Raw genomic sequence first — 21454 nt, forward strand, 5'->3', positions numbered from 1 at the left:
TATTAGGCCACACACCCTGATGCCAAGCCAGCCGGAACTGCGTTCCTGTTCCTGCTCAAAAAAAAGCCCTGCTATCAGGTCACCCAGAGACTGCCAATTTCCAAATGGGACCTGGAAATATCCCAAAATTACAACTGAACTCTAGATAACAGAAATCTGCCCCCCTGGAGAACGTGACGGCTTTAGAGGGTGGACTCTGTGGCATTATATTTAGCTGAGGCCTCTCCTCCTCAGATCCTGCACTCCTCACAGACTTCATCACAAAATCTCCAGGAATTTCCTAACCTGGAGTCAGCAACCCTAGCCAGGCCAGGCCCCGATTAATTCTCCCTCAAAGGCCAAAATAGGGCTGGGAAGGGCCTTCCTCCCTCCCCCTGCCTTTTTACTGACAAATTAAAGGCTAGAATACTGAGGTTGCCTAGCAACAGCTCTGAGGGAATCTGCTGCTTAAAGATACAGGCATTCCTTTTATCTTTTTTGGATCTGTTTAAGCTGCCCAGTGTCTTTTTTAAATTATTATATTCTAAGATTTCACATTTTCCTGCAAACCTAGGGCCCTTCTCAGATTTTGAGAGAGATCTGTCTGGTCTGCTCACAGCTCCAGTCACCAGATTTAAGTATTCAAAGGTACCTTGACTTTGCTATTAAAATATAAGACAGGGTGAAATCCCAAACTTGTTTGATGTTAGGTTCTTCATTATCAGTGAGGCCTACTGAAAACACAAAGGAGCTGGCAGATAACAGACCTGGATCAGTGAGGACTTCTTTGGCCGCTGCTATGTCAATGAATTTTTTCTCCGCTTTCTTCTTCTCTTCTTCATCCTGGAAGTTATCTGGGTGCCACTGCATTGCTAGCTTTCTATACGCTTTTACAATTTCTTGTTTCCTGGCGTTCCTGCAGAAACAAACAGGAAAGAACTACAAAATGAACCTCCCAGTGTTTTCATGCCAAACAAGACCTCCATCTTACTGGATTTACGAAAAATGAGAGGAAGTCAACATTTCCTAGATGGAGCCTTTTCTTTTACTGAGCTTTAAAAATTTTTCTAGTGATATATCTAAAGAATAACAATAAAAAATAAAATTTACTTTGCACTATGGAGGGTGCATCAGACTTATCAGTTGTCTCACATAAGCCCTTCTCCATTTATTTATCTATTTTATTTATTTAGTTCTATTTATATCCCACCCTCCCTGCCCAAAGCAGGCTCGGGGCTCAGGGTGTTAAACAAGGTCAATGGCAAACCAATTAAACCCATAGGTACAATTATAGCTTTAAAACATTTAAAACGGCAATACAATAGTATTGAGCATTGTGTTAGTAATGGCAGTGCGCCAATCCTTTCCATCATAATTTGCATCATAAATTCAAATGCCTTCTGAATTTTATCCTCCTCCATTGGATTTTGGGTCAAGTGGAGCATCTACTGTGATCCTGGGACCGAATTAATCCAGTTTTGATACAGGTTGCTCTGCTGTTAACCAACATTCAAAAGAGTTAAGGAATCCATAGGAGATGTGGGGGTTGGGGGTGCTGGGATTAGTCATTCTTCAGTCTAGTGCAGGGGTGTCAAACATGCAGTTTGGGGGCTGAATCAGGCTCTCAGAGGGCTCCTATCAGGCCCCAAGCAACTGGCTGTCCTCTGCTTCCTTCTCCCTCTCTCTTGCTTCCTTCTGCATCATAGTGTTTGGAAACGCCAGCGGTCTGTGCTGGGCTCACAAGAGCGTTGTAAAGGCAATATTGTCCCTCAAAATATGTAATTTGGAGCACACAGGCGCCTGAGGAAACGATTCCAGGAAACGGGGTCCTGTTGCACATGACCTCCACACTAGGGACTTTTGGGCTTTTTTGGACTGAGGCACCAACACTGGAAGCTCTACAAAGCCATTATAAAACATGTACAAATTTGTATGTGTCCTTAAGGGTCCTCAGGAAATGAAGCGAGTGCTTTCTATGTACCACTTCAAGTTTTTCGACTGAGACAGCACGCAGGATTAAAAACACCGATGAATTTATAGAAGTGTTTTATAAGTATTTGCACCACTACAGGCTGTGTGCCCTGCATGGGCTTGTTTTTTTCCGGTGTCTGTTACACAGCCTTCTCTTTGGTTTGGATTGGTCCTTCTGCATCACAGCTTGCTTTGCAAGGCTTGCTCATTCGCACAGGAGCTACAGAGGAAAGACTCTATTTTACCCACTGGCTGAGGCTCCTCCCTTGGGGAGGAATAGCTTGCTTTGCCAGGCTCTCTCAATCGCACAGCAGAGTTACTGAGCCAAGCCTCCTTCCCTTCTATTGGCTGAGGCTCCTCCGCCTCCTTGTCCCTGGGGAAGGAAGGAACGAGCCAAAGCTTCCTTTGCCCAGTTCCCTGGATCCCATGGGAGAAATACAAAGAAAGCATCTTTAAGACCAACGAGTGCTAACATTTTAAGTATGCTTTAAGTTTTTTAAAAAAAATATATTTGTGTTTGTCTGTGTTCTTTATAAAATTTATACCTCTGCTACCTAATCTTAAATAGGTACACACATGGCCCGGCCCAACAAGGTCTCATTTATGTCAGATCTGGCCCTCAAAGCAAATGAGTTCGACACCCCTGCGTAGTGGGCAGTTAGTTGCCTCAGAATTCTCTCCCCCTCCCCCACACACACAGCTGCTGCACTCTCTCTCTCAGTCTAACCTATCTCACAGGTTTGCTGAAGGGATAAAAGAACCCTCTTATGCCATCCGGAGGGCTTCGGAGAACAGGCCTCAACAAATGCGCCGACTAAGCAAACACATGAGAGCAGGTTTGCCTTTCGAGCGCTCACCTTTTCACGCCTAAGATTTTGTAGTAATCTCTCTTCTGAGACTGCTTCAGCATCCTCTGGGCTCTCTCCAGGCCTTCCAGGATCTCTTGATCATTGTCGTTGTGCTCTTTTGCCGCTTCGAAGTCCCGAATAGCTACCCAGAACACATAATTAGCGTGCCTTTAATTATTCCGCAATGATTTATCTTCTGCAGATGGTTAAGCCTCAAATTTTAACTTACGCCAAATAAATTATCTGATTTAGTTGAGCATATGAATGTCAGAAGCTGCCTTGTCAGTGAGTCTGCTGGCCCAGTCTACTCTCCTCAGATGCTGAGGCTCTCCCTGGTTTCAGGCCGAGATCCGCCCCTCGCATCTGCAGTCTGAAGATGTCAAGGGCTTGAGGCCCTCAAGGATTCTGAGCTGGGCACTCTCTCCAGGAGCTAAAGCTGAGTCTTTTATTAGGTCTGATGCAGCTCAACAAAGAGCATGACCTGAGCCTGCTGCCTAGGGTTGCAGCTGCCTACTGGGAGCTGTGTGGGAGACCTCCCTACCGCCACTGCTTGCTGCCTACCTGCTCAACCGGGTTTGATTCCCCGCTCCTCCATTTGCACCTGCTGGATTGGCCTTGGGTCAGCCATAGCTTTGGCAGAGGTTGTCCTTGTAAAGCAGGGATGGGGAACCTCTGTCCCGAGGGCCATATGCGGCCCTCGAGGTCACTTGGTGTGGCCCTCGGGGATTGCTGGGCTGAACCGAGCTATGTGGCAGCCTCTCTGGGGCCTGGCTGGCCAGCGAGGATCGTGGGGCCCAGCTACGCTGTGCAGCAGCCTCCCCAGGGCCAGGCAGAGATCACAGGGCCCAGATGTACTGTACGGCAGCCTCCCTGGGGCCTGGCTGGCCGACCAGAATTGCTGCAGGGCCTGGAAAAGTTACTGCCACGATTCAGTTTGCACTTGATTATCCCAGAGGGTGTGGCCTAATATGCTAATGAGTGTGTGACCTAATATGATAATATTAGGGGATGTGGTCTAATATACTACTGAGTTCCTGCTGGGCTTTTTCTACATAAAAGCCCTGGACCTATGCATTTGCCTAGGGCAGCGGGCCGTGTGTGTGTGTGCGTGCGCTCCAGATTAGGCTCTCCCCACATGACTTCAAATAGAAAAACAATTATTTGTATTAATTTTGCCTGCCTGAATCATTCTCCCTTGGTGGAGCAGTTTTTTAAGTTGATAATTTTTTATGGCCCGCGAATGATGTTATAAATATCCATATGGCCCTTGGCAGAAAAAAGGTTCCCCACCCCTGTTGTAAAGGCATCTGCTGTGAGAGTCCTCTCAGCTCCACCCACCTCACAGGACTCGGGCGGATGAAAGAGGCGGTGTGGCCTCACTCCGTGCTGGCTGTGCTGCCTCTTTAGTTCAGGGCTGCTCTGCCTCGCTCTGTGGCCCGGTTGCTAGCAAGCCACGGACTGGTGGTTGGGGACCCCTTCTCTAGTTTATGAGCAAAACTCTATGGTAAATTTGGGTTCAAGCCAGAAGCTCCTGGGAAGGCCTGAGGATCCCGCCAGCTAAGAATCAGGCAGGACCTGGTAACCTTACTGTTCAGCTGGGTGGCGGGAGAAAAACAGTGAGCAAAATAGAGGGCGCACAATCAGCATCCCCAGCATAATGGTGTCACTTCCAGTGAGACCCGGAAGTGATATCATCATCTAACACTCTAGCATTCACCCAAAACTCTATGGTTAACCCTGCACAATGACATCAGTTCTTCAGGTTGCGCCTGGCCTCTCACTCCTCCACTACTCGACTAAGGCCATTATATAACATGTTCCTTTTCCATAAAAGTAAGAATTTCAGAAACTCAGTTATCCTGCGGTAAAGCAGAGCTTCTTTAAAACAAACATTACAAAATGGATTTCCATAATTGCATTACTACTCTAAGCCAAGAAACGGAATGCTTAAAGCTTCAGCCGCCGTGCCCTTTGCCCAGGACTGCTTTGCATTCCCTACGTAATGAGTCCTTTCTGGTTTTCTCTGTTTCTAATCTTGGAACGTCTCATTACGGATCTAAGACTTCTAGCTTCCCTAAGTAAGACAAAGTATTTGCATCAGATTATCTCCCAGCAGCTGTTCCCTCTCAGTAGGCATTACATTTATCTTTTCGTTGTTTCTGGGCAGGCCGGCAGGAGATGGTGACCAATTTATATCACTTAGACGCTCGGGGGCTGCCAGCAATTCTTTTCTGAAGATTCTTTTTTTTTTTAAATACTTTTGATGCCCCAGTGATTTAAGCATCCATCCACCGACAAAGTGCAAACATCACTTTCTTCTTTCATCCTCGCTAGCTGGCCTACTGTGACAAGCCACTAAAGTGCCTTGCTTGCCGCATATGTTTTTTTTTAACATTCTGGCCATTCAGCTTGGAAAGCCAGCAGGAGAGAGCTGTACCTGCCCATAACAAACACTCCACGGCTACATCTGAATGGGAAAGGGAAACTTCGGGGACCTTTCCATCACGCGGCTTTATTGCTCTGGTAACATTAAGCACCTGATGACCACATCTATTCCATCTAGTGAACCCGTTATGAAGCCTCAGTAATGAAGGCCTACCGCAAGATAGCCTTTACCATTTATTGCTACTGGCAATGGCCATACACCCCTGCTTGGGGTGGAACACCACCATGCTGTTAAAACAATCCAGTTTATATACTTGACCCTGCTGCAAAGCATAAAAGGTAGCCCACTCAAATGCCCAGGTTTCCCTGAATGCAGTTTTACATTTAGGACAGACGGGTCGTCAGTGACAACCACAAGACTCCCAGCCCTGGGTTTGCACCTTTGGTAGGGAGGGCTTCCACCTTTGGCAGGGAGGGCTGGCTGTCAGCAGGAGAGGCAGGCAGGGACTGAGAGAATGGCACCATGCCAGCGATATGATTGTCCTTTCCAGCAAATACCAAAAGCTCTAGTTTTTTGCCAAAATCCTAGAGCAAGGTGGCCAAACAGTGGCTCAAGAGCCACCTGTGGCTCTTTCACACATACTGTGTGGCTTTTAAAGCCCCCACCACCCTGTCGGCCAGCTTGGAGAAGGCATTTCTCTCTTTAAATCAATTTTCCAAGCCAAGCCAAGCCTGTGGCTTGGAGCTGCTTTCTTTCCCTCCCTCCCCCCATTTGTCTTCTTTCCTTCCTGCTTTGTGGCTCTCAAACATCTGATGTTCATGTCTTGTGGCTTTCAAACATCTGATGTTTGTGTCTTGTGGCTTTCAAACATCTGATGTTTGTGTCTTGTGGCTCTCAAACATCTGATGTTCGTGTCTTGTGGCTCTCAAACATCTGATGTTCGTGTTTTGTGGCTTTCAAACATCTGATGTTCGTGCCTTGTGGCTATAAAACATCTGATGTTCATGTTTTCCAGCTCTCAAACATCTGAGGTTTATTCTATGTGGCTCTTACGTGAAGCAAGTTTGGCCACCCCATCCTAGAGCATTGCATCGATGTCACATCAGTGACATGACATCACTTCTGAATATGTTAGAAGTGACATCACATTACTGGCATGCCGCCATTTAAAAAACCATTTACCTCCTGCCAGCCTTCAGCAGGCTGGTGGGCAACAGAGAGGGAGAGCCAGTATCCTTACCACCAGCAAGCCAAAGTGGTGATGGCCGGTTGGGGGGAAGCAGTGCTAGAAGGACAGCAGATGCTTAACGCTCCCCTCACCTGCTGCTTTGTTTCTGCAGCCTCTTTTTTCTCTAGCTTTCTCATTCCACATGAGCACACCTGATATCACCCTTGGGTCCATCAAGGTCAGTATTGTGTAGTCAGACTGGCAACGGTTCTCCAGGGTCCCAGGTTCAGTCCCCAGCATCTCCAGTTAAAAGGGTAACAGGTGACATGAAAGGCCAAGCAGATGCTCTACCACTGAGCCACACCCCCTCCCCGTGTGGCATCAGGACTGGACTCTGGGACACAAGTCCAGGGCCTCAGGTGGGGCAGGAGAAGGAGGAGGGAGAGCAGGCTGTACTTTTGCATTTCAGCCTTGGCCCCTGCCTGGTGGGATGAGCTCCCCCTCGAGATCCGGGCTCTGTGGGATTTACTTCAATTCCTCAGAGCTCTTTTGCCAGGCTTTCAGCTGTAGAAGAAGAAGAAGACCATAGATTTATACCTCTCCCTTCTATCTAATCAGAGTCTCAGAGCGGCTTACAATCTCCTTTATCTTCTTCCCCCACAATCGACACCCTGTGAGGTGGGTGGGGTTGAGAGAGCTCTCACAGCAGCTGCCCTATCAAGGCCATTCCAGTAGGTGCAAGTGGAGAATCAAACCCGGTTCTCCCAGATAAGAGTCTGCACACTTAACCACTACACCAAACTGGCTCTCTGAGGCAGCGGATACCACTTGTTATTGGCCTCCCCCCTTCCATTCCATCTCAGTGCTGTTGGACCTGGACAATAGGCCATGCTTGTGAGACAGAATTTGTTATTTTAGTCTCCACTGTTTACTCTGTAATTTTAGACCTTATATATTTTATTTGGTTTTAACTGCTGGTTGTCTTCTTTTACAAGAAGGGCGGGCTAAAAATCTAAATCAACCAATCCAGGGCTTTTTTCTGAGCAGGAACGCACGGGAACGAAGTTCCAGCTGGCTTGGCATCAGAGGGTGTGGCCTAATATGCAAATAGGTTCCTGCTGGGCTTTTTCTACAAAAAGTCCTGTGTGACGGGGGTGTGGCCTAACATGCAAATGAGTTCTTGCTGGGCTTTTTCTACGAATAAAACCCTCAACCAACCAACCAATCAATCAATAACCACAAGGCACGGTCCCCATAACACCTTCCAGTCCAGCATCTAAAATCCCCCTTCTCTATCTCCTCCCCTGCCTGCCAGAAGTGAGTATGGGAGTGGGAACCCCACGCTTGCTGCTGATGGAGTGTCTCGGACATCACCCACAAACATAACCTTGCTCTGTTCTCTTTCTCCTGCCCATTCTCCTTGGCGTGCTGCAGAGCTGTGTCTGTGGCATGATTAAATGGATCAGGTATTTTGGGGCAGAAGGGCCAGATAACAACTTACAGATATACAAATTTGCCCTTTACTGAGCCCAAATCATCTGAATCCATCTAACAGCATTTTTCCATTTCTCAAGCTACGTACAATAGAATCGTTCAGGCTGGTATTTTTGTAATAGTGGGAGGGCTATACTGTAATATAATATAAACCTTCTTTGGAGATTTTTAAGCAGGGGCTAGATGGCCATAAGGAGCCCCGTGGTGCAGAGTGACAAGCTGCAGTACTGCAGGTCCAAGCTCTGCTCATGACCTGAGTTCGATCCCAGGGAAGCTGGGTTCAGGTAGCCAGCTCAAGGTTGACTCAGCCTTCCATCCTTTCAAGGTTGGTAAAATGAGTACCCAGCTTGCTGGGGGGGTGGGTGGGTGGGTGGGATGTAGATTACTGGGGAAGGCAGTGGCAAATCACCCCATTAAAAAGTCTGCCGGGAAAACGTTGTGATACGACGTCACCTCAGTCGGAAACGACTGGTGTTTGCGCAGGGGACTACCTTTACTAGATGGCCATCTGACAGCAATGCTGATTCTATGAACTTAGGCAGATCATGAGAAGGGGGAGGTACTTGTGATTTTCCTGCATTGTGCAGGGGGTTGGACTAGATGACCCTGGAGGTCCTTCCAACTCTATGATCCTATGAATAGTTCAAGAAGGCACTTAATAAAGGGAAAGGGGCTGTGCACTATATCACTATGTACGCAACATATTTCTTTGCTGTTGTGTACTATCCTGCTCTCGCCCCATTGTTTTCTACTGATGTAATGCCATTTTTCTGCCTTGCTTAACATACTGCATCTAATACTCTACTTCAGATGTCTGTAATCTCAAGTCTTTGTACACTGCTTATTAGATGTCTTATCCTATTGATTGCATTGACTTTCACCATGTAATCCACCTTGAATCTCAGTGAGAAAGATGGATTAGAAGCGTAGCGAATAAATAAACAACCCTGACTGATGCTGGTTCTCCATGGGTCTTTCTTGGGATCTTTTTTAACTAGTACATTAACATGAATGGAGCTTGGAAACTTCCGAAGGCCATCATAGGCATTACGTTTTAAGTGTGCCCATAACATGATAAGTGTGAATGGAAACAAGTACGTTTTTCAAAATGTGTATCATACAGGTACAACCTGTCAGGGAACCAGGACTGGCTACGTAACCCTACTGAGGTTATACTAACATTTCACAACCAAGCTTATGGTTTGAACCCACCCATTCAGCCATATGGTTTGAGCACACCCATTCAGCCACATTCACAACCCTGGGAAGCTGAACTGTCAGGGCTCATTCAAGGTATTTTTGTACCCATTCCGTTTTGGGGCCCAGGGATTCCAGAGGGGAAGGGAAGCCAACCGCATGCCATGCCTTTTGTGTTAGGGACTCAGCCAAGTGCATTGGTCACCTCACTGGGTCAGCCCAAGCAGTCACATGAAAGCCTTGGCCAGAGAACCAGTCCTCCAACCTATATCCTTTTTCTGCTACTAAGTCACAGGTGATTTATGGGAACCCTGTAATGCAGGGGTGTCAAACAAGTGGCCTGGGGGCCAAATCAGACCCCTGGAGGGCTCCTAGGCCACGAGCAACTGGCTGTTATCTGCTTCCTTCTCCCTCTCTCTTGCTTCCTTCTGCATCGCAGCTTGTTTTGCCAAGGCTTGCTCAATTGCACAGGAGCTAAAGAACAAAGCTATTTTCTCCACTGGCTGAGTTTCCTCCCTTGGGAAGGAAGGGGGGGAGGGCTGGCTTGTTTTGCCAGGCTCTCTTCATTGCTCAGCAAAGCTACTGAGCCAAGCCTCTCTTCTTTCTATTGGCTGAGGCTCCTCCCCCCTCCTGGTCCGCTGGGGAAGGAAGGAAAGAGGCAGAGCTTCCTTTGCCCCGTTCCCTGGATCCCATGGGAGAAATACAAAGAAAGCATCTTCAAGACCAATGAGTGCTAATGTTTTAAGCATGTTTTAAACTTTTTTTTACAAAAATTGTGTTTGTCTGTGTCCTTTATAAAATGTATATCTCTGCTACCTAATCTTAAATAGGCATACACATGGCCCAGCCTGACATGGCCGGGCCCAACAAGGTCTCATTTCTGTCAGATTTGGCCCTCATAACAAATTAGTTTGATACCCTGTAAGGTTTTCAAGACAAGAGATGTTCAGGGGCAGTTTGCCATTGCCTAACTCTGATTGCGACCCTGGACTTTCTTGGCAGTTTTCCATCCAAGTACTACAGGGCTGATCCTGCTTAGCTTCTGATCAGCATTTTCTCTAAGCTGAGTTAGTGTGAGTTAGCTCACCATTTTTTAGCCTCTGGCTCTCACATTTTTGTCTTAGTTCAGGAAAAATGGCCCCATACTAATTTAGCAGTAGCTCACAACTTTAATGCCAGTAGCACTCACAAAGTAGAATTTTTGCTCACAAGACTCCACCGCTTAGAGGGAGCATTGCTTCTGATATTTGACAAGATTGGGCTATCCAGGTTAGAGCAATTTGTACCCTGGTCTCTGTATATAAATTGTACATGTTGCCAGGACAAGAAAACCCATCATGAGGGGGAAAATTGCCTTTTTGGGGGGCTGAGCCCTTTCATGTTCCCACCATGCTACTTATTATCACATTGGTATGCAATTCCTCAAGCTTTGCTGTTAATTACTCAAGGGCTTGCAGCAAAAACCAAGGAGATTGCAATCATCCTCCCCCTTGACATGCTGCCATACAAAAAAAAGAAAAACAAACCCCAAAAACACCAAACCACAATTCTTACAGCTGCATAGAGCAACAAAAATGAAGCTCCAAACACAATCTATCAGGGCACAGTGTCTGTTGGAACATACTGGGCAGTGTGTGTGTGTGCGTGTGTGTGTTCAGAACCATTTGTTTTGAACTGGATCCTATGATCTCCTGTCATTTTTTCCCCCAGCCAACAAGCAAAGAACTTTTCACTTAACCTGAACGAGCTTTCACACCATTCGGACCTCCACCCAAACCTTTATACCCCAAAAGTTCTGCAGTAACATGAATATTTGAGGCCAACCTGGCCTGTCGTATGTTCAGAAACGTTATCCATAATCCATGACGGCATACAGCAAACAGCCAAATACCACACAAAAATGAAAAAAAAAAAAGGTTTAGCTGTTTTTCTGTATGCTGTAGCTCTACATCCCTGTCACACAACATAAATACATATACATACTGAAAAATCGTACCTTCTGTATAGCATGCTTACTCCTACACAGCACCATGCTTAATCCTTACCTTCTATATACCACAAATTCAGCATATTTAAAGAGGAGAGCCAGTTTGGTGTAGTGGTTAAGTGTGCGGACTCTTATCTGGGAGAACCAGGTTTGATTCCCCACTCCTCCACTTGCACCTGCTAGGATGGCCTTGGGTCAGCCATAGCCCTGGCAGAGGTTGTCCTTGAAAGGGCAGCTGCTGTGAGAGCCCTCTCCAGCCCCACCCACCTCACAGGGTGTCTGTTGTGGGGGGGGGGAAGGTAAAGGAGATTGTGAGCCGCTCTGAGACTCTTCGGAGTGGAGGGCGGGATATAAATTCAATATCTTCTTCTTCTAAAAGGGATTAACTTATTGAGAGGGTAAGAGACTTGGGGACCTTCTGAAAACCACGGTTCCCTTCCCACTACCACGGATTGCTAGACAAATCCACACCCTTTCTCCCTACACTCAGTTCCATTTTTGTCACGGTTCGAAGGTATTCTTAGCCAATGAGGATGTACACAGATATACCTTTAGACAAAACTCGCTCTGGTTCTGCTTCACAAAATGAACTTGGACTCATCCCACTACAGGAGGATGAGGGGGTGTCAGGGGGTGGACTCCTTAGACAACTCAAACACTGATCGTCTGTCTTGCCACTCTCGTCCTATGTCCTGTCCATCTTCTTTATTTCTAGCATAACATAAATGCTAAGTCATCACTTCATTATTATTTTTTTTAACAAAAGAAAAGTTGTAAAACTGCTTAGGGACTGGGATGGGCTTGTGACATCAAAGGCACCAGCCAATCCATACTATGCATACCTGGCTTCCTTTGCAAAAAAACAGAAAAAAGTGGCAGAACTGATTTTCTCAGAGCTGAACTTGAGAGACGAATTATTTGTACACTTCCACAGTGGGATGACTGCTCTAGACAATAAATTTAGATGCACAAATTATTCTTAAACTAGAGGCTTTTGGTGAGATTATTCTTCTATGATGCCAAAATGGCAGACACACATGCTGGCAAGTTTCCCCTGTAACGCAGCACTGCCAATGAATGCAGCCTGTCTTCCTTCAACTTTTACCTTCCTCGTACTGCTCTTCCAACAAATATGCTTCAGCTCTGGCTTTGAGGACGTTCACGTTGTCTCGTTCCAGTTGCAGAACTTCAGTGCAGAGCTTGATGGCTTCCGCTGACTGCTGGTCCTGGAAAAGGGAAAACGGACGAGGTCAATGTTTGTTTTGTTTCGCTGCACTAAGCTCCTATAAAGGGCAGACCGAACATTTTACCTTGGAGAGGCAGTGGCAGATTCTCTCTTTGGCACGTGTGGTATAAGCAGGAACGTTGGGCTCCGTTTTCATCACTGTCTTGTATTTATCAATGGCATCCTCGTACCTAGACACGGTAATTAAAAAACTAACAGTAGTTCCCTTGCATCAAGGCTCCTGCTTAATAATTAAAAATTCGGCTGTTCCTCCTGAGAGCCAGTTTGGTGTAATGGTTAAGTGTGCAGACTCTTATCAGGGAGAACAGGATTTGATTCCCTACTTCTCCACTTGCAGCTGCTGGAATGGCCTTGGGTTAGCCATAGCTTTCGTAGGAGTTGTCCTTGAAGGGCAGCTTCTGGGAGAGATCTCAGCTCCACCCACCTCACAGGGTGTCTGTTGTGGGGGGAGAAGATATAGAAGATTGTAAGCTGCTCTGAGTCTCTGATTCAGAGAGAAAGGCAGGGTATAAATCTGCAGTCTTCTTCTTCTTCCCTTGCCAACAATGTGCACCCCAGAGTATGACAGCAGAAATGCTCAGCAAGAAAGGAAGACTTGTGCCAGAGGTGAAACCAACTTTGGGACTTCAGTACAGCTTTTGGTGCAGCAGGAATTGGATTCTGGGCTTCGGATTGGTGACTCACATTATCTAAATGTTCCGTCATACAACTTCCTGTCCCAGAAGTAGAAGACAGAGGGAGCTAGAAGTTCTGGAAGCCACCCTTATTAGTCAGTAAAGACTGTTGCTGCAGTCATGCCTGACTGACAAAGGACAGGGGAAGGTACGGGGTTAGCAGAGGCTGGTTTGTTGCGGAGGGAAGGGCCAAGCTGAGCTGAACTAACGTGAGCAAGGAGAGAAGTAGAGCTCAAGTTGTGAGCAGACAGGACAAGCCAGCTGATTTGCCATTGACAGTATATATAAAAATAACAATGTGGCTGGAAGAAGAAGACTGCAGATTTATACCCCATCCTATACTCTGAATCTCAGAGTAGTCACAATCTCCTATATCTTCTCCCCCCAGAACAGACACCCTGTGAGGTGGGTGTGGCTGGAGATGGCTCTCACAGCAGCTGCCCTTTCAAGGACAACTCTGCGAGAGCTATGGCTGACCCAAGGGCATTCCAGCAGGTGCAAGTGGGGAAGTGGGGAATCAAACCTGGTTCTCCCAGATAAGAGTCGGCACACTTAACCACTATACCAAACTGGCTCTCCCACCTTAACCATTACACCAAACTGGACATTGTGCCAAAGGCAAAAGTGGCAAAACCAGGTTATCCACAGACAAGGCAAGAGGTAGCAACATGAGAAAAGGCCTTTCCTGTGGTGGCACCAACATTTTGGAAATCCTTCTCCAGGTAGATTAATCTGTTTCTCTCTATTGGTGTCTTTTGCCATCATGTGAAAACTTTCTATTTCATTTGGTATAACCCAAGTAATGGTTATTGGCCCTCTTTCTAGTTTGGTTTGTTTATGGGTTTTTAATTGAACTGTATTTTAATTGCTTAAATATTTTGATTTTTTTAAAACGTTTGCTACCTTGTGGACCCTGATTGGGTGGGAAAGGCGGCATGAAAATATTCCAAATAAATAAATATGCATTCCCTCACCCCAGAATAAATAAATCCCCCCAAATAAATATGCTCTAGAACTGAATATGCTAGAAGGAGGAGGAGATTGGAAGGGAAAGGAGACTGCAAGCCACTCTGAGACTCCTTTGTGAGCTCCTGCATAAATTATTGTGCTCTGAGGTCTTTTTTCCTGAGCTAAGACAAAAATGTGTGAGCTGGAGGCTAAAAATCCGTGAGCTAGCTCACACTAACTCAGCTCAGGGGAAAGTGCCTGGAAGAGCCCAGGCTAGCACAGCCTCATCAGATCTCAGAAGCTAAACAGGATCAGCCTTGATTAGTACCCGGATGGGAGTTCATGGTTGCTACGCAGAGGCAGACAATGGCCAACCACCTCTGAATAGCTCTTGCCTAGAAAGCCCTAGGGGATTGCCATAAATCGCCCACAACTGGACAGCAAAAAGCAGGGGAGAATGCCATATCCCTGAGAAAAACGAGTCATTCTTCGATGGAAAACATCTGGATTCCATGCGGCAAACAAGCCACCATGAGCAAGGCAGCCCAACGATGAAGCATCAATGGTCTCGGTGGCTAAAGATAGATCCAGGTGGGTAGCTGTGTTGGTCTAAAGCAGTAGAACAGATTTTGAGTCCAGTGGCACCTTTAAGAGAGCCAGTTTGGTGTAGTGGTTAACTGCGCAGACTCTTATTTGGGAGAACCGGGTTTGATTCCCCACTCCTCCACCTGCAGCTGCTGGAATGGCCTTGGGTCAGCCAAAGCTCTTGTAGGAGTTGTCCTTGAAAGGGCAGCTGTTGTGAGAGTTCTCTCAGCCCCACCCACCTCACAGGGTGTCTGTTGTGGGGGAGGATGATAAAGGAGATTGTGAGCCGCTCTGAGATTCGGAGTAGAGGGCGGGATATAAATCCAATATCATCATCATATCGTCATTAGGACCAACAAATTTTTACTCAAGGTATGAACTTTTGTGTGCACGCACACTTCTTCAGATATCAAGCTCCTACCTTGAATAAACTTTTGTTGGTCTTAAAGGTGCCACTGGACTCAAAATCAGTTTGACAGCGGCTAAAGGTATGAAAACAGTAGGGGCCAAGCAAATCCAGCTCCTGTATGAGTTCAGTGGCAGGGCAGAGAAGCATGGGCACTAGACTCTGTTCTCATTACTGGATAAACTGCACAGTTCCAAACAAATGCCTACGCTTATTAAAATGCATTAAAAGACAACACCAGTCACAGAGCCAGAAAGCCAGCAGAGGGAGGTCGGGGGGGATTATCCAGCGCATTATAAAACACAATTCTTGTATGACTCTTTGCCTGACAGGCTTCGTGCAATTGGCTACTAGCTCTCCAAGGCTAAGGTTGCTGACCTGGAGAAGTGACAAGAGCAGGGGTCGTTTTGTAGAAAAATAGGTGGTGGGACTCATTAGCATATGCCGTCCCCTCCCCCAGCCAAAAGCAACCCGATGCAAGAAAGGAGAGCCCCGGGCGAGCAAGGCCTGCTTGGTCTGGCTAGAGATCCAGCCAGCCCAAGCAGGCCTCGCTCACCTGTGGCTCTCTTTGGCCCCACAGTTAAAAGACCAGCAAGCTACCTGCTGCCCAAAATCACATCAGAAGTGGAGAAAGGGTGGTGTGGGCTTCTCCAGGGGTTAATGAGGGGTGCTGGGATGTGGCAAAGCCCCTGGTGGCTGACCGGCTGCCCGCTCTCCTAATCTAGAGATTGTTATGCAGCTGCAGTTACTATTCAATGGACAAGGTAGGTGGGGAGGAAGAGGGGGAACCCTCAGAAAGGTTCAGGAGCTGTGCTCATGTGAGCTCCTGCTGAATCTGAGGCCTGGACAAGAGGGCAGAGAGAGGTGACCTTCAGGTGCGCCACCGAGCATCTTCCAATGCCACGTTCAAGTTTGGACTAACTGTACCTTTTGTTATGTTTCAAGTTCCACACTGAAGTGACATTTGGAACAACGTTCTGCACAAAGCATCTCTCGCAAGCCTCCTGGAGCTGCGCTCTGATCTTATTTCCCCCGAGCACCAGCAACCTGATGAAGATTTATTTATGGGGCAGCTGTAACATTTTATTTGCAAATATGCTGTGATCTCCACATTTAAACGCTGAGACATTAAAATACCGTTTTAAATAAGAGATGGCATTTAGCGCTAAAACTAACAACCCTGACACTTTAATTTACTGGGGAGATGAATAACTACATAAAGCTTTCCACAGAGGCCAGGCGGTAAACCTCTCTAATTACTCACAAAGCCAATCGATTTCCTTTTTTTGTGTTTATCAGCAACCGGGCTGATAATGAAGCTCCACTTCCCTTTGTGTTCTGTGCAGCATCGCAAAGCAAACTTCCCAACACCTTCGGCTATGGAGGGGTAGCTTGCGCTCAGATGTGCCAGACTGCATGCAAGGAGAAGTCTGGAATATGAAACGCTGCAAACTGGAACATCTATGTGAAGTTATACTCTAATTACGCTCTAATAGCAACCTCGCCCCCCAAGTGGTACGCTCTTTCCTAAACTAGCTTTTCCATTATGCGCAGTCCCAAGAGCATTATTATGCCATTTGCCTAGGGAAGTGTGTGTCTCCCAAAGTCCCAGTCACATCAGAGCCAGTTTGGTGCACTGGGTGAGTGCACTGACCCTTATCTGGAAGAACCGGGTTTGATTCCCCACTCCTCTACTTGCAGCTGCTGGAATGGCCTTGGGTCAGCCATAGCTCTTGCAGAGCTGTCCTTGAAACGGCAGCTTCTGGGAGAGCTCTCTCAGCCTCACCTACCTCACAGGGTGTCTTTTGTGGGGAGGGGAAGGGAAAGGAGACTGTGAGTCATTCAGAGACTCTGAGATTCAGAGTATAGGGCAGGGTACAAATCCAATTATCAGTGCCATTTTCCTTCCACTGGATCACTTTTTTAAAAAAACACCAGCAACTGCTATAGCATTAGAGCATTATACAATGCTACAGCATTATGATGCTGCAGCAATCACTGCTGTTTTGTGAGCTGAGAGAATGCACAGGTTGCACCTTACCTGTCTTCTTGGATTAGTTCTTCTGCCGACATAATCTGCTTGTTTAGCTTCTTCACTTGCTTATAATGAGAGAAGCATTCCTTGTGGTCTTGGTCGAGCTTCAGGCACTCACGAACTTCACTTTTCACCAAGGAGAGAGAAATAAGAGAAGAGTCAGTTTGCATCTGTGGACAGCATGCTACATTCCAGAGGTTTCGGTTCAAATGTTACTTTGAGACTCACAGAATGAGGCATGTGTGTGGAAGTGTAGCAAACCGTACTATCTCAACGCACACTTCTGAAAAAGGAGGCTATTAGTGGCCCATCAGAGGTCCCAGGTGAATATACATGTAACAGCAGCAATAGCAAAGGCCTTTGTACAGCCAGTTTGGTGTAGTGGTTAAGCCAGTTTGCTATAGTGGTTAAGTGTACGGACTCTTATCTGGGAGAACCGGGTTTGATTCCCCACTCCTCCACTGGCAGCTGCTGGAATGGCCTTGGGTTAGCCATAGCTATTGCAGGAGTTGTCCTTGAAAGGGCAGCTGCTGTGAGAGCCCTCTCAGCCCCACCCACCTCACAGAGTGTCTGTTGTGGGGGGAGAAGATATAGGAGATTGTAAGCCGCTCTGAGAGAGAAGGGCGGGGTATAAATCTGCAGTCTTCTTCTTTTAACACTAATTGTAAGCTTTATGGCTTGCAAGTCATTTTAAAGGGGAGTATTTAGAGAAAACAACTGTTTTCTCTGCTTCCACATGTGTTTCTCCAGTGTGTCTCACTCAAAGTTCTATAGAACCAGTATTTTAGGATTTGGGGCTAATATTGGATAGATGTCTCAGTGTACTTGTTAAGAATTATAAAGTAGTGTTGGGGGTGGAGTGGGAAGATTTGGATCATACCCAGGGCTTTTTTTGTAGCAGAAACTCCTCTGCATATTAGGCCACACACCCCTGATGTAGCCAATCCTCCGGGAGCTTACGGGGTTCTTATTACAGGGTCTACTGTAAGCTCCAGGGGGATTGGCTACATCAGGGGTGTGTGGCCTAATATGCAGAGGAGTTTCTGCTACAAAAAAAGCCCTGATCATACCCACAGCATGCACCGCCCCCCACCCCCCCAGCTGCAAGTATCCTCACTAAGGAAAAATGACACCATTTCACAGAGCCCGTTTTTCATAATCCTCCCGTTTCATCATTAAAATCTTCTCTATAAAAGCTTCTTCTGCTCCCTACCTGAACTATCAGCTATCTACAAAAGCATTCTTCTAGTATCAACAGAACACAGAGGAATCTCCACACAGGTTTCTGGAAAAGAAGTCCCTCCCCAATATATTTAGCTTTAAAACCATGTAACTTTAATTTAGTTTCCCAGCACTGGAAGCAATGCCTCTGGGAGTTTCCTGATAATTTAAGTTGTTTGGTTTTCAAAGGGAGAGTCGGTAGCCCTCGCAGGCATGGGGAAAAAAACCTGCAACGAATGTGCAATCTCATGAGAACACCCCCCTCATGCATTTATGTTTTAATTTTGAAACTGATAAACAGACCGTTGCTACATTTTAAAAATTTAATTCAATTGGGACCCCACTTTTCTTCAAAATAGGGATTCAAAGCAGCTTATGTTGTTCTTTTCTCCTCTGTTTTACCCTCACAACAGCCCTTGGGATGAAGGTTAAGCTGGGAGGGCATGCCCAAGTTCACCCAGTGAGCTACCATGGCATGAGTGGGGATTCGAACATGGGTCTCTCCGATCCTAGCCCGACATTCTTAGCCACTACGGCTACTCACTGAGCAGCCTTGGACATACTCTGGTTTGTTTATGAAGTGTGATTTATCCTTCCAGTTCCACACGTGTGCTCCCAACTCCCCCTGGACAGAGAGCCGCCACTTCAGACTTCCTGATTTAGGAAGTCCTCATTCTAAGAACAATTTGTTGTAACATGCAGGGCCTTTTTCATAGAAAAAGCTCAGCAGGAACTCATTTGCATATTAGGCCACACCCACTGATGCCAAGCCAGCCAGGGCTGCGTTCCTGCTCAAAAAAGGCCCTGGTAACATGTAAACTGAGGCTCTAATAAATTGTAGGGGGTGGGGGGAGCAAACCACATACTTGAATTCCAAACCAGGGCTTAACCTTGGTTTCTAGGTAATATACAGCCATTTATTAATGGCCGTTAAAGCACATCATTTGAAGGCCACAACCACTTACTATTTGATCGAAGACTTCCTAAATCAATCAGGAGGTCTTCAATCAGTACTGCAAACCACAGGAAAGGGAAGGGCGAGAGCCGGAAGACAAGCCAGGTTTGTTCTCATCATAAACAACCCGGAGCTTATTTATGACCACTGAATGCAGGCTGCATCCCTGTAAAGTTTCATTTCTCTGGCCTCTCTCATCGCAAAATCACGAGTGATTTCACTACAGTCAGTTTCTCTTTGGTTCATGCTTTGCAGACAAAACAGCAAGGTAAATGACAGTGCCATCCCGAGCAGGTCTACCGAGAATCCTACTCAGGCCTACTCAGTGGGGCTGACTCCCAGTTCAGTGTTTTTAGGAGTGCACAGCTAACCCTTCTTCTATCATAACGGGACCCCTGTGGCTTTCGATGAACGCTGGTTTGCGGTTGCCTCTTTCACCTTCCGCCACAGTTATCGGCAGCGTTCACGAAATCTGTCAAGACTATGTATACTTCACTGAACATTAATTGCTGAGAGGCTTTGTTATACATCTTATTTAATAAGGTAAGCGAAGGCAGTTCAAGCTCTCTTCTGAAATTAAAACTGCACCCCCCCCCCATTCAACATTTCACACAGAAAGTTCTTAAGAGCTGTAAGATTGTTGCAAAGGACACATTTAACAGCATCAGATAGTTCTTCAAGCAACATGTTTTAGGACTAGGATTGCCAGGTCCTCACCACCACCACTGGCAGGGGAGGGGGGGGGCAGGGGTTGCTAGCTCCAGGTTGAGAAACTCCTGGAGATTTGCAGGTAGAAGAAGATATTGGATTTATACCCCACCCTATATTCTGAATCTCAATCTCAGAGCAGTTCACAATCTCCTTTACCTCCCCCCCCCCCAACAGATGCCCTGTGAGGTAGGGGGGCTGAGAGAACTCTCCCAGAAGCTGCCCTTTCAAGGACAACTCTGCGAGAGCTATGGCTGACCCAAGGCCATTCCAGCAGCTGCAAGTGGAGGAGTGGGGAATCAAACCTGGTTCTCCCAGATAAGAGTCTGTGTTCTTAACCACTACACCAAACTGGGGAGAACCATGGGAGGACAGAAACTTCAGTAGGGTACACTGCCATAAGAGTCCACCACTGCATCCATTTTCTCCAAGGGAACTGATCTTGGTATTCTGGAGATGAGCTGCAATTCCAGGGGATCCCCAGGTCCTACCTGGAAGCTGACATCCCTAACTTAGGGCTGAATGGAATGTGGAATAAACAATATCACATCAGAGTCCTAACTGACAGATGACACTCGACAATACTCCACAGAACACATGCCTTCAGAAACCAGGGGAAGAGTGGACTAGTTTTGGAGCTTGACAAGTTCTGGAGGAGGGTTGCCTGAGCACCACATACCTCTCCAAGTCTTGGATCCTTCCTGCTCAGTATTTATACAGCCTCACCAGTATAAAGTAACAAAAGCAAAAATCATGTCTCCTGCAATAAACAGCTTACAATAAAAATTAATTCTGCATTTATTAAACAGAAAACTTTGTTTTAATTCCCATGAGAATACTGCAGAACTCACAGTGGATAATATCATCACTCAGAATGTATGGGCAGAACCACAGAAAAAAACTGGATTTCTAACCCAACTTTTCCCCATGATGCAAACAGAAAAAAGTAAAGAAACACTTGCAGGGGAGAATTAGAAGGCAGGAGAGGCGTGATTTCTTTATTTCCCCTGCAAATGCATCTCTTGGATGTTTTTTTTTTAAATCACCTTTTCTCTTGAGCCTTGGCCCCAAAATCCAACCTAAGCCCAGAAGAGGGGAAAGTTTCTGAGAAGGGTATTTCTGAGGGTGAATTAGCGGGCCCAGGTTACATCCTTATTCTCTTGCTTCTTCTTTGGACTTATTATCCCAGCAAACAGGGAGTTTGTTTCTGCCAAGGTAGGGTGTTTTGTTTAAGGATTAGTGCTCCGAGAAAACATTTTACACTATTACAGATAACAACCACCTTACCTCAGAGACAGCTCATGGTCCCCTAGCTGGTAGTATATAGTGCTGAGCTTATAGAATGCTTCTGTATTATCACTCTTCAGTTTGGAGGAAGCTTTTAAATCACTGATGGCCTTCTCGGGTTCTCCTTCCTTGATGTAGCATTCTGCTCGAAGCTCACGCAGTTCTGCAGCCCAAACAGAAACCTTGAGAAGCCAAAATAGAAGGAAGACTTTGGTACACAAATCACTTTAAACATCTTTTAAGACAGAATGGAGCTTGATGTTCTCTTAAGGTGAGGCCAAGTTTGTTAGGGACACACATTATTTGAGACAATCATATTTTAAAACGTTTATATGCAGGGCTTTTTGGGTAGCAGGAAC

General features: G+C 46.4%; 1 protein-coding gene across 1 annotated transcript in view; it reads right to left on the reverse strand.

Annotated features, from left to right (window-relative positions):
- Nucleotides 1–21454, reverse strand: part of DNAJC3 (DnaJ heat shock protein family (Hsp40) member C3) — a 67735-nt gene that overhangs the window by 1162 nt on the left and 45119 nt on the right. Inside the window, exons 6-11 of the mRNA XM_060233612.1 lie at nt 21096–21277; nt 16931–17050; nt 12341–12446; nt 12136–12256; nt 2808–2940; nt 747–895 (exon numbers count right to left, since the gene is read on the reverse strand). Of these exons, the coding sequence (XP_060089595.1) occupies nt 747–895; nt 2808–2940; nt 12136–12256; nt 12341–12446; nt 16931–17050; nt 21096–21277 (811 nt within the window). The remainder of the gene's footprint in view (nt 1–746; nt 896–2807; nt 2941–12135; nt 12257–12340; nt 12447–16930; nt 17051–21095; nt 21278–21454) is intronic.

The sequence above is a fragment of the Heteronotia binoei genome, chromosome 3 (assembly GCF_032191835.1).
Source record: "Heteronotia binoei isolate CCM8104 ecotype False Entrance Well chromosome 3, APGP_CSIRO_Hbin_v1, whole genome shotgun sequence".
Classification (NCBI taxonomy): Eukaryota; Metazoa; Chordata; class Lepidosauria; order Squamata; family Gekkonidae; genus Heteronotia; species Heteronotia binoei.